At 40.6% G+C, this 17,085-nt stretch overlaps 1 protein-coding gene across 5 annotated transcripts in view; it reads left to right on the forward strand.

Annotated features, from left to right (window-relative positions):
- Positions 1–12,524: 12,524 nt before the first annotated feature.
- gphna (gephyrin a) overlaps positions 12,525–17,085 on the forward strand; it is a 29,312-nt gene continuing 24,751 nt past the window's right edge. For all 5 annotated transcript variants that reach the window (XM_035168267.2, XM_047341799.1, XM_035168268.2 and 2 more), the window contains exons 1-3: positions 12,525–12,683; positions 15,393–15,471; positions 15,560–15,617. In XM_035168267.2, coding sequence (XP_035024158.1) covers positions 12,620–12,683; positions 15,393–15,471; positions 15,560–15,617 — 201 coding nt within the window. In that variant the 5' untranslated portion in view covers positions 12,525–12,619. The remainder of the gene's footprint in view (positions 12,684–15,392; positions 15,472–15,559; positions 15,618–17,085) is intronic.

A 17,085-nucleotide genomic window follows, 5' to 3' on the forward strand; every position in this document is an offset into this window, starting at 1 on the left:
CTCTCAGATACTGACCCGATATGTACCTACAAGCCACAATAAATACACAATACGCTGTATGTTCCTCTTAAAACAACCTGATTGTTGTGTTTGTGCTTCTCTGCAGTTGATGGCCCTTTACATGGCAGGCAAATACTGCCCCCCATTGATCAAAGTATAGTATTGCATGGAAATCTGTTGACATGCCTTGGTATGTTTAACCTTGAATTGACTGTGGTGCTTTCATTCGATTCAAAGAAATCTTTAGATTTCAATTTACTGTAGATGTGCGGGAATGTGAATGTGATAATACTCTCATTAACTTTACACAGCTGCTATTTACAAAAGACTTGTAATTATGACAGCAATATAATAATAAACAATGAATGACAATATATATAATATTATATATTAGCTTTTTTTTAATATCAGCATTCACACACAGAAAACAACAGTGTCAAATGTTCATGAATGGAAGGAGACATTAACTTACAACAACACATGGTAATTGTTTGAAATACAAACAAGACCAAATAATAAGTGTCAATATTTTGTGTCTTACACCATTCTAATGTTAAGTAAAGCTAAGTGAACATAATAAATAACAATGCCAATATACAGTGCATGCAAATACAATAATTCTGCAATAGCTATAGTGCATTTTCCAAAAATATATTTTTGAAACAGGGCTCAACTCAACTGTATTCTACCTGCTTCAAACCCCTGTTAATACAATTGTTGTGCTGGATTGTAATGGTTTGTAAGAGTAAGGGCACACATTCACATGCCAAGGAATAGCACATAGCCTGGTACATTGAAAATCAGGTGTCCAGCGGTTGTCAGCAAATACTGTTACTGTAACTTGTGATAGTGTAGCACTGATATATAACTGCATCATACCTTATAAATTATACATATTTATATCACCCAGTATTTCCTAGTTCTTCTTTGAGTTCGTCATGAGTCCATTATGGTCCTCTGAACGTTGATGCCCATGTGGTACTATTAGAAACACATCCATATAAAGATATAAATGTTTAAGTCCACCCAACACTGATCCAGGGACACTGAGAGGAGGCAGTTTAAAGTAACAGACTGCACTAGTTTCAATTGGCCTAGTTTTTCTACAGACAAATACGTGTGCCATTTGAACAGTTGCTCATATAAAAATGTTCACATTGTGGCTTTAAAGAGTCATGGGAGTAATACACAGAGAAAGAATGTCACATTAGAATATTTGTTTTTGCTGTCTCTCTAATGGCTTCACTGTACATCCAGAACATAGCCAGCTACATGCTTGTGATAACAGTCAAAACATCCAAATGATAGCACACCTTCTAAGTATAGCTCTGACCTTTAAAGCTGTTATACTGTTTATTCAACAGTTGGAACATGAAGCGTCTACACCGTATAATCAGCTGGCCCCCAGTACAGACCTACTGCATCTTGTGTCTATTATTACTCAATATCCTGTCACTGCTGATCCACTAATAATTATAATTACAACATAGTTGTTATAAATTGATCTCTGTGTGGAAGAGAGAGAGACATGCCTTGGTATGGGGGGACCTATGTGTTACTTAAAGTCCCACAAGCTCATGAATCATGTTAAATGATGAGATTTGTTGACCTTTATCTTTACAGAGGAAGACTATAAATAATTTTCAGTCAGACTTTCCCCATTCATTGTTCATACATTAATATATAAAAATACAATAGAATTTGATTTGTTGTCGTGACTAGAGTTACGTTAAGTTTACATACAAAAATGCTTGGATGTGTTTGGGGAATTGGTGGAGAACTGATGGAAAATGCATCTGTTCTAATTGTAACATCAAAGAAAAAAGTCACACACACAAGTACCATGCAATCTAATTTTAACCCTAAATATTGACATTTTGGACAGTTGCCTCCTTTAGCTTTAAAACCATCAGTCATCTGACGGAATGTAGGGCCACGGTTTGAGATGAAAACAGAAAGTAGTTTGGGAGCAGGAAATAAATGTTTTCTCTGATGCCAACAAAAACACTCAAGTTTGCTACATTATATAAAATCAAAAAGCTCATTTGTACGTTTCTCCTGATCTCAAATATCAAATAGCAGAGGAGCATTTTGTCTTTTGTGTTTGAAAACAGTAAAGACATATAATAACTTGCATCCTTAATTTCCACCCCAGAAATGAATAGCAATGGTCTGTATTTATATGGTGCTTTTCTAGTCTTAATGACGGAATGAGGATTTTTATTTGGACCTGCACCAAATTACACACACTCATAAATCAGTCCCCTAAACATGTCCGATTTTTTTCATCAAGATTTACACATCTCCTATAAAGCAATGGAAATATTGAAAAGTCCCCTATCTCACATTATTAAAGTGAAAACATAACCTCATTGGCGGAGGTTTTAAGAAATAATGATAAGAGAAAGACAAATGCAAGACTTATGCTACACTTTTAGTGCATGTCACAAAGCTTATTCCGATTAAATGTGTCTACGCATGTTAACACCACACTGCAGAATCCCACTGCATGTTAGTAGTTGATTTGAAATCTTCAATCAGAAATGTTACTGCAGCTTTTTTCTTATTTCATTAAGATTTAACTCAGCTCTTTTGTTTGATCAAATTAATCCATCTAGAAAAGGAAAAGGGAAAATGAATGGAATATACTATAAAACTATTATTGTAGCAGAGGTAGAATAAGACGTAAATGAAGAGCGTACGGTCTTACTGTTCATAATACTGTCCTAGAAATTTCATTTTAAATTACATGTTTATTTTGATTCAATTTAAGCAGTTAAATCCACGACTCCATCCATCCCTGTTCTGCTGTGGCAGCAGATCATGTAAGTCCAGACGTCCGTCTCTAATACAACTGTTTCCTGTTGAGGGTCTACACCAGGGTCTCCCACCAGTTTCACCCTCTTCTGTTTGCAAACTATCTTCATTTAGTCTCCCATTCTTTCTGTCAATACCCAGAGATCATGACCTGAATCTGAATTTTGAACCCTCCTCCTGTTACACATACACACCCCTCACTGGCTGTCAGTGGAACAAGTGAGCTCATCATGGTGAGTCGGCCTGTGCAGGAGGTCAACAGTGTCACAGACCAGAACACTCATCTCACATGAGTCACGTCTCCTGCTGCTCTAGAGCTGATGCCTGTTTCAGAGATATTGTTTACAGTGTTAACTACTTGTGTAAACAAACTGAAGAGAGAGATATAATCTTCGCTGAATGACTTTCTGTGGTGTACAGTAGTTGTCAGAACATTTAAGGTCTCTTAAGGATGTACTCACATCTAACATGCAGTAGATTTGATAATTTAACTTTCCATTCATTCCAACTGTATGCTGCAACAACCGCACTGGGTATATTACAGCTGTTAATAATCCCCTCTTCCTTTAAACAAAGAAGTGGATTTAGTCACTGACTATAGCTCTTAAACAGAGAGCGTGACTTGTAACTGAAACCTCAGGTTTAGGTTTGCAGCACGTAGCAGTCATTTCCTGGACTGACGATCTTGTCCCATACATACGTAGAGACATATCAAGTACCTCCTGTGGTGAATATTTTACAGGAGGCTCCATCTGGTCAGATCAGGTGAAAGGCATCAAAAGCAAAAGGACAATGAATGACAGTGAAGGAACAGTTCAATGTTGAAACTTATTTAGATTATTTTCAAGAATGAGATGAGACAATCAATATTAATCTTATGTCTGTGCTGGATTCATGACATTAGCCAAGCTTAGTATAAAGGCCTGGCCTAGAAGCAGGCCAGGCCGACAATGACAAATAAATAGACTGTATTTATAGATGGATGACATGATAAACCCTCAAACATGACACAAAGATATCTCCATACCCTCTGGCTGCTGGCTGCAGTATAGGACAGAAACTACACCTCCTCCATGTTAGCAGATAGGACATGGACCAAATTGAAGACGTCGAAGTGCGGGTCAAACAAAGTTTTCCAAAATATGGTTTCTGTCACATTAGATAGTCCTTATCACACTGATGTATATGTTCACGAGATCATGTTTCTGAAATGTCTGGGTTAAATCGATTATGTTTTAATAAAAATGTGTTTCAGCTGTCAACATTGACAGCTGAGACAATTGGTCAAGGGCATGTATTGATGGGACCTAACTACTGCTGTTCCACTATGTGATCACCACTGCACAGACTGGCTGAAAATGACATCACCAGCACAAGATGGCAGCACACTTATTCGGGATATTTTGGATTAATTTTTTTACAGCGGGACGAAGTGGACATGTGTCATCCATATTCATACACAGTCATTGGTCTGGAGCCTCTCAGTTCATTTGTGATTTCCAAGGGTTGTAATCAACAGTTACAGAACAGAGCTACAAACAATCAGAGCAACGGAACATGTGGAAGAAGAATGACAGAAAAATGTAAACAGACTACAGCATGCAGCAGTTATTTGCTTCCACTGGGCGCTCCTCTTTCAGTCTTCGCATCACACTCAGCACATCTTAGATAAATATTTGTGATGGCCCAGCCAGTTTCAGGACGGTTGGATGGAAAGGTGACTTGACCCCCTTTGCGAATAAACATGAGCTCTCTGATTGGTCTAGTTTCCAGGCCAGAGGCAGAGGAAACAGGTGGGATATATTTATACACCTCATCTTCTACCATGCTTTACCTAAACTACACCTCCCTTTCGAACCTTACCACCTCACTAATCCCCTCCCAGTTTGCACTGTAAAGCCTAAAATTAACATATCTTAGACCTAAATTCAAACATGGTGGACAGGGCAACACATAGAGAAAGACTATTCACAGTGGATTTGTTCTGTAAATGCATTTGCATCCTGTTTTATTTGCATTTCATTTGAAACAAAAAGTTTTTGAGCATGGCTGTGTTTTTGACCAACAATTTGACCTCCACTGTTCTCGAGCTCCATGAATCAACTCAAAACTTTTGTACTCATGCACAGATGTAACGTTTTTTTTCTCATCTAACTCTTAAAGATAAATTGTATTAACACCATAACTGAATTATTATTTTACATGGTGGATTCATGCAAAAATCACAAGTTAGCCTATCTGTCCCTTCTGCAAGCAGTAACACTTCCAGTAAATTAAAGTCCTTTAACCATCAACATTCAACCTCCACCACTGGCTGCTGTGTGTTGTGTATGTATGACTCTTCAACAACTGTGAAAAGGTTTAGGTCCTTACAAGTAACTAGTAAAGTGTACTGTTACAGATCAAATGACTGCTCAGGGTTGTGTGTGTGTAGAGTGGGCGGGGAAGGGACAAGCAGTATAAAAGAAGGTTGACTGCCAAATGGGTCCAAGTGCATCAAACATGGCTGCAGTTTGCACTTTGCCTGACAGAGGATGCAACATACTGCTGAAGCTATGAAAAGTTCACACAAAGAAGTTCACAGCGAACAGGAACAGTCAGATCTGAACAGGAGCAGAAGGTCCGGACGATGGGGGTTCAATGTTACTGAAAGAAAACCTTTGGAAATGAGCGTCCAACGGATTGACAGACCAATCGCTGCAAACATCAAAATGCAACCATCCAATTATCTCCAAGATGCTGCAAAATTAGCCGACACTGCACACATCCTGACCAGGCCCAAACGTCTCATGGGATTGTCTAAACCAAGACCAACAACAAGCATCACTTTACCACCCATCAGCAGATCAAAAGGCATCTCTGGGAAAGTGGAACGTGCTGCTGCTCTACCTCCACACAGAAAGGAGTCAGCCAAACCAAAAGGATACGGTATTAACTTACCAACTGGCAACAGGGTGAAGGAAAATGCTATGCTTCATGTGTTGGTTACACAATGTGGGAAAGTAATTCAGGAGTCTAACAAATATAAGAAAATCGGTGCTGCTCTTGCAGCAGGAAACAAAGCAGCGTTCCTTGATCCAGAATCTCACAGCAGGCTAATGAAAGGGTCTTTTGATGGTCAGCCAGCTGCAACACTGATTCCAGCACCAGCGGAATCTCCACTACGTCAGAAGAATAATGACTCGAGTGATCCTGGTGCCAGTCACGATAGTACAGTGAAGGCAGTCAAGGTTAAACATGACGCCAGTCTCCGTGGAGCAGGGCGACAAAGAGGTTTCTGCTCTACTGACTCAGCCATTGAAACAGAATCTGAGGGCTCTGAAGACAAAGGTCACAGGGAGAGGCTGAAGGACGATGATGACGATGAGTACTACACTGACCAGAGGATCACAGAATGGGTCCTTAAAGTCAACCACAGCCTCTTCACAATGGGACATGATGAGCTAACAAACTCAAAACCTGCAGAGGAGCAAGATGTAGCCACCATAAAGATAATCTACACTGGAGATTGAAATTATACAGTATTAGTATAATAAATGTTTTTTTCTTCATCAGTGGATAGAATTTGATCCGTTGAGTTAAACATCTGTCACATGATTATTACATATCGTACCTAAAGTTTAAATTGTATTTGTCATGTGCAAGTTAACACAGGGTCAACAGTACAATGAAAGGTGTTGGATGAGAACAAAACAGGTCAACTCAGCAGTGCAATAATTAAATTAAAATAAAAGCAAGGTAGAAAGAGCTTAATATAAAAAAGTCAAATATGATACAATACTAAAACTATATACAAATATACAAATGTGCAGTGTGACATTCGTTGCAAATGTAGTAACAACTTTAACTATATGGAGTGTCTATGAACAAGTTTAACCCATGTGCTTAGTGAGATAAAAAAAAATAGCTACGTGCAAACAGGCAGAAAAACAGATGTGCAGAGGGTTGTTAGTCATGAGTTGACTCCAAGTGTGGAAACCTGATGGCCTGGTGGTAGAAACTGTTCTTCAGTCTGGTGGTTGTGCAGCCCTGCTCCTGTACCTTCTGCCAGAGGGTAACAGAGTGAACAGTCTGCGTGCTGGATGGCTGTGATCCTTGACGCTGTTGTGTGCCTTCCGCAGACACTGCTGGTGGTGGATGAGTGGCTGGGAGACTGTTTCCAGTGATGTGTTGTGCCGCCTCTACCACTCTCTGCAGTGACTTGCACCTGTGAGCAGAGCGGTTCCCAGACCAGAATGTGATGCAGCCCGTCAGCAAGCTCTCGATGGCACACCGTTAGAGGTTTGTGAGGATGCTGGCGTTCATGCCAAATTTCCTCTTCTCGAACCTCGAGTTAAGGTTATTTTGTCAAACAACTATTTAAAAACTAGAATAAACGTTCATGCAGATGTATAATTGCTGTTGTCTCTCCATAGATGCATAGTTGCAATACCACAGTTCCATCAGGTGACAGATGTTATTCCGAATAAAATTAAAACATAATAACTTTTTAACTTGATCAAATATTAAATCTGAGGATGCAGAAGTGAATGACACAGGTGTCTACCACCAATTGAAAACTTTGCATGTTGCCTTATTAGCAATGTTCTAAATATTAAATTAATGTAAGTTCTTACGTTATGAATGTGTTATGCTTTATCATGTACATGTGTGTCATTGACCACCAGCAAGCCACCTTGACAGAGTTGACCTTTGAGGGAATAAAGACCCATGTTAAAGGGGACATAGCATGCAAATTCCACTTTGTTAGTGCTTCTACAGGTTAATGTGGGTATCTGGCATGTCTACCAACCCAAAAACTCTGGGAAAAAAACCCTCGCACGTTTTGTTATAGTTCCTCCAAGTCAGAAACGTCATGCTTGAGTGACTCGATTGAGCTTCCTGGGTTTTGTGTCAGAACAAGAATGGAAGCTCTCCTACATGGTCTTGAATGTCGTCGGGTTCGGGGTAAATGATGGTCTTCATAGCCCCCCACCCTCTCTCTCTCTCTCTGTCTGTCTGCTTGTGTGCTTGTAGTGGATGGGCAGAGGGGACATTTAATTATGTGATTGGGAAAATTAAAACTCCAGGACAACAGAAGGGGAATACAAAGTATGGGATGCATATTTGATAATTTATATCATATAAAATATGTAATTTATATCGTTTAAAATCATGGGGGGAGAGGGGGAGGGGGGAGCTGGCTCATTAGCATTTAAAGGAACAGGCACTCAAAACAGGTCACTCTGTGGAGGGCTGTATGTTACAGACATTTCATTAAGACCCCAAGGAACCATATCAACTTGTGGTAAAATGGACATGCTATGTCCCCTTTAAGTCAAAAGTTGAGAACGATGTAAATGTGTACCATCCACTTGTAAATACCTCTCATCTTTGTATCTCAGTAACATTAGCATGCTCAGGGATGGCTGGTGTGTTGCAGTTAGCTTGGCAGATACAGTAGCTTACAGTTAGTCACTTCACCAACAAGCCTCAAGAGCAAGTTAGTTTCTGAAGATGTGTGAATGAAGGTTATAGTATGATGGAACCATTTCACTGACATGACCTCTGAAACATATTTGATTTGATTTCCTCTCAGCCTAAAAAGAACTTATCTTAAAGTCCAGAATCCATTGTCCTCACCTATAAACACAAAATCTGGTTATGTATCCTTTGATGTATAAATGTACACTATGGCAGCATCAGCACGTTCTGACTTTCTATGCTATTGTAGCATTGCTGTTACACACTATGTGATAAAGTCCTTTGGGTGCTCTAAAGAAGATGCTCTAATCAGAACAAACTGCTTGTTATACCTCTTTTACACCAAAATTAGCAGGTATAGGCAGGTTTTTTAAACGTGGGTAAACCCGCTCAAAAAGGCGATTTACTCTTAAAGGAAGAGTTTGCCTCTGCATCATTTCTGCAACACAAATGCACTGAAAACTGACGTAATCTATATCCACTGCCAATTGGAGCCAGAACCATTAAAACCAATTCTCTACTGCCGTAATTTGACCCAGGAGTGAATGCTGACTGTATCCATTCCCTCTGCAGACAACAGCCAGATGTTAGTGGAACTTCTGACCAGTGGATAAGGAGCTTTAGACTGTCATTCTCCTGGGTTCACCACATTGTCACTGTTGAGCTTTGTATTAATAAGTTGCTGTGACGTAATGTTCTTCAAACCCTGCAAGTGCTTAAGAATTACATTTATTATATGTATATTTTGAGCCTTGAATTTAATTTAAAAATAAAGATAAATAAATAAAAAATTAAAAAATAATAATAAATTGTAGCGATTTAGTAGCACTTATATGGCACTTACTTATAGCACTTTGTAGTTTGGCTTTCTTCAAGAAAATTGTACTTTCTTGATTCTTGTTGTTCTGGGTTTGTGCCCTCATGGTTGAATGCAAATTGTAAGTCGCTTTGGATAAATTCAATTTGGGAAAACTTCAAAGGTTTTACTTTGTCCAATAATTCAACTTAGCAAGGTGGTACATTTGTGCAGCTAACAAGTGTGTGGACAGATGGACATTTGATCATTCTGATACACTAGTTTCCCTATCAAAGGTATATTGCATTTTTATTTGCTGTACACTGCCTCCACCGTCAGATAAAACCCTCTGGTAAAGGAACCCACTTTGTATTTCATCACAAAATATCAACTACTGCCTTATTTCATTTAGGTATGCTAATGTCTAAGAGCTGATGACTTATTGAAAATAACTGAACAAATGTAAATTTTAAATAGACTAAGTAAATACTATAACACATTACACATTATTTGAAAGGTTAGGAGAAAACTATTTCGATATTAATCATTTGCAACAGTTATTACCTGTTAAATCAAAGGCATCTCCAGTGCTTTGGCCTTCACAAGTAGCTAGAAAGGGCCCAGAAGGAGACTATAGCCAGTACTTGTCTGAGTTTGCTTGTCTTAACTATGTGGGCCCAGTGGAGGTGATGGCTGTCATTCATTAACCAAACTGCTGTACACTGCTGCCCCCTCATGGGCAGACACCAAGTAACTCATGTTGGAGGCGAGGCTGACTACTTAAAAGGTATGAACTCCTAATATAAACTTAACCTTCCAATATGAGTTATGTAGTGATCCATGGATGTTTAGGGATTGAGCAGACAAAGTCAATGTGTTTTCCCTGTTTCACAGCAGGTATTGACATGACACAAGAGTGCAGGTCCAGATATCTGAAATTTCACCCCAGAATTGGATCACACCAGCTTTTCAAGAATCCATTGCAAGTCCTTTTAATGTCCTAGTAACCACGACTAGCTATGGTTTCAAACTAGTGATTTACAAAATAGGGTTGCACTATTAAAATACAAAAAATGTGTCAGCTTGTACAGATTGTTGCAACGTCTTAATCAGTCAGTAGGAAACATTCCTATCATTCTCCAATAATAATAAAAAATCAAGTGTGTAAACAGAAAGTCACTGTAGTAGATAACATTATTTCCAAACAACACTGTTGTAGAGGCACAAAATATATTTTTGTTTTTATAAATGTAGGAATTGGTTTAATTATATCTGCTTACATGGAGAAATATGTGATTTATAGTAAATAGTATTGGTAGTTTAGAATTGTCCCACAACATTCAACATTTTAGGTGAACTCTGTTTAACACATATGTTAGAACTAGGCCAAGTTTGAATTTATGAATTTTATGATAGTGTTTGTATGGCTGGAGAAGTTATGTATTGACTTTTTTGAAGTCTTTAAAAAGAACCTTTCCTCGATACCTCTGAGGCTTAGATCATGCTGATGTGCTATTTTATATATCGAAGAAGCTGAGTAGGGCTGGATTGAAATTTATTAAATTCATTTTCAATGTGAATGGGAGGAGGAGGCCCTTTTGCTTGAATTTTTCCCATGAAAAGTTCAGGGCTAGATTGCTCAGAGAGCTCGATCCAGCTATGATAGAAATCTGACTTAAGGAATTGAAAAGCTCTCCAGTGTCTGTCAAAATGAAGAGACAGGGTGAGACTTTCCTACTCAGGTCAATGGCTGTTTTGGGGCAGACAGTACAATTCTTATTGCCCCATGTAGATCTAGTTCAATAAAGAGAACAGCAAATTATCATGCATGGGTGAAATGGAAGTTATTAGCCTACCTGGTTAATTGAGCACTCTTTTTTGATGCATGCTATTAGCGGTTAGCAGATTTGTTTTGTGGTCATATCTGAGGTTGAAAACATTTAGTCATCTGCATCATAATCATGATCATCATCACATAGCCACAAGTCTTACATTACATGTCATTTAGCTGTTGTTTTTATCCAAAGCGACATCCAATTAGTGCATTGAACATTTATGAGGAGCCATTTGGGGTTCAGCATCTTGCCCAGGGACACTTCGACATAGGCTGGGATTCGAGCGGCCGACCTCCTGGTTTAAGGACGTCCGCTCTACCCCTCAGCCACAGGCACCCAAGTAGCCAACCTAACTTGTTTGTTTGAAATTTAGCGGGATTACGCAACATCTACTGGTCAGAGTACCAGGAAATGTGGTGCAAGGATGTGGTATGAGTCAGGGAAGAGACCGTTAAATTTGGTTGCGTTCCGGAAACAGGGGGCAGAGCCAGGATTTTGTCTTCATTTTCTTTATTATAGCGAGAAAGGGCATTTTTCAAGATTGATGTGAATTTCTAAAGAAATAAGAGATCTTGATGAAAAAAAACTAGCATGTTTAGGGGACTCATATCTATTAGCGTGTGTGGTTTTGTGCAGCTGGATTGAATTTAATGGTATCGTGGGCCCAAGTATAAAAGGCATCATAACAAAACAAATTAAAAAAAAACCCACCTAAAGAATACAAGGTAATATGCCAGTAAGAAAATATCTACCTAATTCAATAAGAGAAACCACACAGCCGAAGAATGTCTCTTTTAAAAATCATCCAGACATTAATGGTCTAAATGGTGGCTGTGTCCCAGCTCACTGGTGGAGCAGGATGTCCCAGATACAGAGCAGCTCCCCCCTTCATGGTCCCTCAGCCTCATTTGCTGTGGTGACAACTGAAAGTATCGTGTGTTCAACTCAGTCAGCAGGCTGATTTACCGCCAGTCACCATGTTCCTACACACCACCACCACCACCACATGACACTGTAGTTCCTCATCACAAGGCATGTAACACTACCCCAAGCATCCACATCCCTGTAGTTTGTTTTTAGATTTGAACTGACTGATTTCTCATTCCTTCCTCCCACTCTGTATCTACTGTTTGGATCCTGCTGTACCTGTAGTATTCAGTAGTATTGTACTGGATAAGGCTGCATTGTGGTTCAATATAAGCCTGTGATATTATGTGGCAGACAAATTAGTTCAAGAACATACAATCATGTAATCCAAACAGGAAATGTTTATATGTAAATAATATAATAATATAATAATAATATGTTAACACACAGCAATCTGTACTAGACAAAACAAATGACTATAACCAAGTAGAGACTTTTAGATACCTATGATGTCCGTTTTTATGTTGTTGTGTGCCAAAAAGATCCCAGCTACTTATAATATAATATACAATATCATAATAATATCTATGTATTTAATTGTGGAAAGGATAAATAGAAAAATAAACCGTTTTTTAAATAGAAGACGATTTACTGGAACTTGTCAGAGTTTCTTATTAAACTTAAAGTAAATTTGGTTCTAAATGGAGCAACGGCTGAGGATACTGTGACACGCGCGCACACACACACGCACACGCACGCTCGTCCTCCAGAGGTGCAGCAGCCTCGCGCACCACATTGTTTCTATGTACGTGCCGTCACAGTGCAGACAGAGGTTGTAAATATGGCGGCGGACGGAATGGTGCTCACCAACCACGACCATCAGACCCGAGTGGGCATTCTGACGGGTAAGCGAGGCCGCTCGGTGGGACGTGACAGGACGGTTCTTCACGGTTTACACCCGAGCCGTTTGGCCGCGGGTTGCTTGTGCGCGTCGGTGTCACGATGCGGGCTGTCCTCGCTGCGGTGCTAGCTAGCGGGCTGCTAGCCTCGCTGTAGCGCTGCCTGGCTGCGGACAGCCCGCACCGATGTGCACATTCGCTCGGGATCCACGCTATCCGCGGTTCTGAGCCCGAGTTGGACGCGTATTCATTTACATGCGAGGACAGGCTGTCATGTTTAGTGTTGTAGCGGACAGCACGGGGACATGTTTAATGTAGCGTCAAGGCGGAACACGTACCACCGGCGGAGACTTTCAAAATAAGGTGGCTATTCCCCGGTGGCGCGTGTGCTGCAATGGGTTTTAATGGGAACTGTGCTTTCATTTCGCCAGGAACGACGGTATATATCCGGTTCTCCTGTGCTGTGTGTTGCCAGCTTGACGCTAGAGGACATTATATTTTCCAGCTATGTAGCGTTAGCGAGCCTATATCAGCTGCATTATTCATGTCCCTTTGCAGAGCCGATACGATGGCGGCGGTGTTTTAGGCTGTTTTTTAATGAACGTTTCCTTGTGAGGTTCTCTTGACCGCCCTTCAGGCTCGATGTCTGCGTTTTGCATGTAAATAAAAGGGCGAAAAGTACATTTGTGAATCACGAGTCGTGCCCATTAAAAGGCTAGTTAGGAGGCTCCGGTGAGTGGAGATGAATTGTGGTGCAGGTGGATCTGCTCTAATTATCCCGGCGGATGTTGTTGGTGGGTGAGAGTCGTGCGGCGGAGTCACTGTCGCCGGGACCAGTCCACATCCAGCCGGGCGACACTCACCGGTAGCTCCGCTGTCTCCTTGCCGAGGAGGCAGAGGGGGACGTGAGAGTAATGCTAAGAGGACGTCAGGCAGCAGCAGCTGGCCGAGGAGTCTGCTGTGCTCTCACTTGCTAGCATCCCGTCTACCAGCAGCTACATGGCAACACACAGGCTCCTGTCACCTTCACACACCACCCCCAGACCGTGTGTCTGTGGCTGTGTGTGTGCGGTGTGATGTGATAACGTATGTGTGGCTGTATTGTTTTACATGTCTAACAGTGGAGGAGACATTTTAACTAGAGGGTTTTATGTCAGTTTCAGGCAGTGGCGGATCAAGGATTTTATCAGGGGCCACAATTTACACAGAGGGGCCAATTATATGGCAAACATCCATTCACAATCCCTGATTCAGTAGGGGGCACATTTAAAGGGGTAGTTCACTGAAAAATGAAAGTCACTCATCTACTCACAACTATACCGATGGAGGGGTGGGTGAAGTGTTTGAGTCCACAAAACACTTTAGGGGTCTCAGGGGTAAACAGTGTTGCAGCCGAATCCAATACAATTGAAGTAACTGGTGAACAAGACTTGATACGTAAAAAACATAACATGCCTCCATACTGCTCGTGTGGTGTCATTCAAGTGTCTTGCAAGCCCTGACATTCATATTCGACTTGAAACTAAATGTCCTCTGATATTTTCCTACGAGGTGCAGACCATTGGACACACCATCGTGTAGCTAAGTCCGCTGGCTTAACCACGTCAGGTGGACTTTGAGGCTTAAAACACGGTGTGAATCACCTCGTTTCGTGTCCAATATCAATGTCGGGGCTTGCGGACACTTGGATGACGCCACACGAGCAGTATGGAGGGCTGTTATGTTTTTAATAATATTGTCCAAGAATCAATTACTTCTTTATGACATTCAAAATTTAAAAAAAAGCTTTTTTCCGTGAAACAGGAAACACTGACTATGTTCACATGGACTACAATATTTGGATTCAGTTTTATTGAAGACAATTCAAGATTCACGACAATAGCCTGAAAAAGACACCGCCATGTAAACAGCATTTTCTGATTTCCGTAACCTAAACAAGGTCATACTCGAGAAATATTCTAATTAAAGGTTCATTGTGTAGAACTTAGTGACATCTAGTGGTGAAGTTGCATGTTGCAGCTGAATACCCCTCACCTCACCCTCCCCTTCCAAACATGAAAGAGAGCCTGTGGTAGCCTTCAGTTGTCATACAAACTCAAAAAGTTGTTTAGTTTGTCCAGTCTTGGCTACTGTAAAAAAACATGGCGGCCTCCGTAGAGAGAACCTGCTCCCGATGTAAATACCCATTCGAGGGTAAACAAATAAAATAAAAATGTGTACAATTTAGATGAAACACCAGTGAAAACATCACTAGGATTATTTTATATTCAATTTCTGCCAGTAGATCCCTTTGACCTAAATCTTACACACTGAACCTTTAAGACACGTTGAGGATTTCGACCTGGCGACATGTACATGTCTGAATCACATTGTAACGTCCTATTGGAATCTTTTAAATGTAAGGTGACATTGCCAATCACTGCACCACCGTGCTGCCCTCTATATGTCTTATTCAGAATTAGGTCAATAGTCAAAATATTGCTGTCCATGTAAACATAGTTGGTCAGTGAGATGCAAACACTCAATCACAAGTCTGGGTAAAATCACCATTAATCAAATGTACAAGTGTGAAATTCCATTCAAGGGTCATATGAGGCTTACTTTGGATGACAATCTGTTTCATATGTCAGTTTTAGTTATATATATGGAGTCAGTCAGAGTGTGTCTGCCGTCAGAGACCTTCTCCTCAGTAACCTGAACCTCTCTCTTCTTCAGTCAGTGACAGCTGTTACAACAACTTGGCTGAGGACAGGAGCGGAGTCAACCTGAAAGACCTGGTCCATGACCCCTCACTGTGAGACTATATATAAAACCTACAGTCTGCACACATGCTGACACAGACACACACATTTCACTCACTGTATCTTTGTCACCCCCTGCAGGTTGGGAGGAGTCATAGCAGCCTACAAAGTAGTTCCAGATGAAATCGATGAAATCAAGGTGCGTGACTTTGCTTTGAGCTCACTCTCAACCGAATCACTCTGTCCTTACTCTCCGCAGAAAATAAGTGCGGATTCATGACACGTGCGCACCAGCCGATTTTGTTCTCACCACCATGCGTATGTTTGTGAATCAGAATCATTTTAAATCGACAGGTGCGTGTCCGTTCTCTGTAATTAGCATACTGCCATGCCTCTATTTCTCCATATAAGGACATCCGTTGGTCATGGAGAGAGCAGTGTGCTGAACAGAGAAGTTGAAGTCATAAGGGAGAAAAATTGAAGTAATTGTCTCGGAGGTGGAAGCCACAAAAGGAACACTTCTCTGTAGCGTGTCCTCCGGAGTGACGATGTTTAAAAAATTCAACCTGGGCTGCTATAACTGAGGCGGTGAATGCTGTGTCCTGCAAACAGCTGAGCACTAGAGCTGTGGACATTTCTCCATTCTTAGATACATCGCAACAAGGACGTTGACTCCGCTGAATAATTATAACCACCACTGCTTCAGGATCAGGACAGACGCTCATTAAAGGTCCGGTCGTACTGTGTCTGCTTCCTCACTCTGACCTGCGCTCACTTTACACTTTAGCAATAAACACCATCACTGATGACAAGTTATTAGGACACGTACAGTGCTGATGTTTACTTTGTGTTTGTTTGATTCACTTTAGAGTTTGAGACACATGTTTAAACCTGCGACACAACACGTGAATTGACGCGCACAGTCAGGACATCAGGGTTAAAGTGACCTGAACGATCTGGAGTCATGATCCGAAATCATCGATTCAAAAATAATTCCATCTGATTATCAGTTCAAGTCTGAGGAGGGACAGAGGCGTACACACACACACACACACACACACACACACACACACACACACAACACACACACACACACACACACACACACACACACACACACACACACACACACACACACACACACACACACACACACACCGCAGATTAAGAAGCAGCGCGGCGCAGAGTCACTAGTTGACCAGCAGAGTAATGCGCCTCAGTGCTGTGGCGCTGCCGTGTGTGTGTGCTACTAGCTAATGTGATAAGTTATGGCATACAGGTACTGTACTAAAGTGGAGACACTAAAGGTGAATACAGTCTATTAGGTCAATAAACAATTTAACAAAAGCCCAAACTGTTATATTTCAATATGAACATTCTCATATACTCTATGTAAACTAAGTAAGCTATTTCAACTGGTGTAGTTGAAGATTTTAATTATGACAATATATGATGAGGATGAAGGTTAATTTCATGGTTATTTAATACATTTGGTCAATGCATTAGTAAATAAAATGATTGTTGTCCATTAAAGACTTTTTTTAGAGTTAAAATATATTATTCATTTAGTTAAAAGGGTGTGTGTTTACATTTTCCAGGACAGCTGGTCCTTCATCATTTGTGCGTACGCATCGTCTGAGAAAGTTATAAATTAGTTTTTACTCTGC

Source organism: Hippoglossus stenolepis, chromosome 10 (assembly GCF_022539355.2).
Source record: "Hippoglossus stenolepis isolate QCI-W04-F060 chromosome 10, HSTE1.2, whole genome shotgun sequence".
Classification (NCBI taxonomy): domain Eukaryota; kingdom Metazoa; phylum Chordata; class Actinopteri; order Pleuronectiformes; family Pleuronectidae; genus Hippoglossus; species Hippoglossus stenolepis.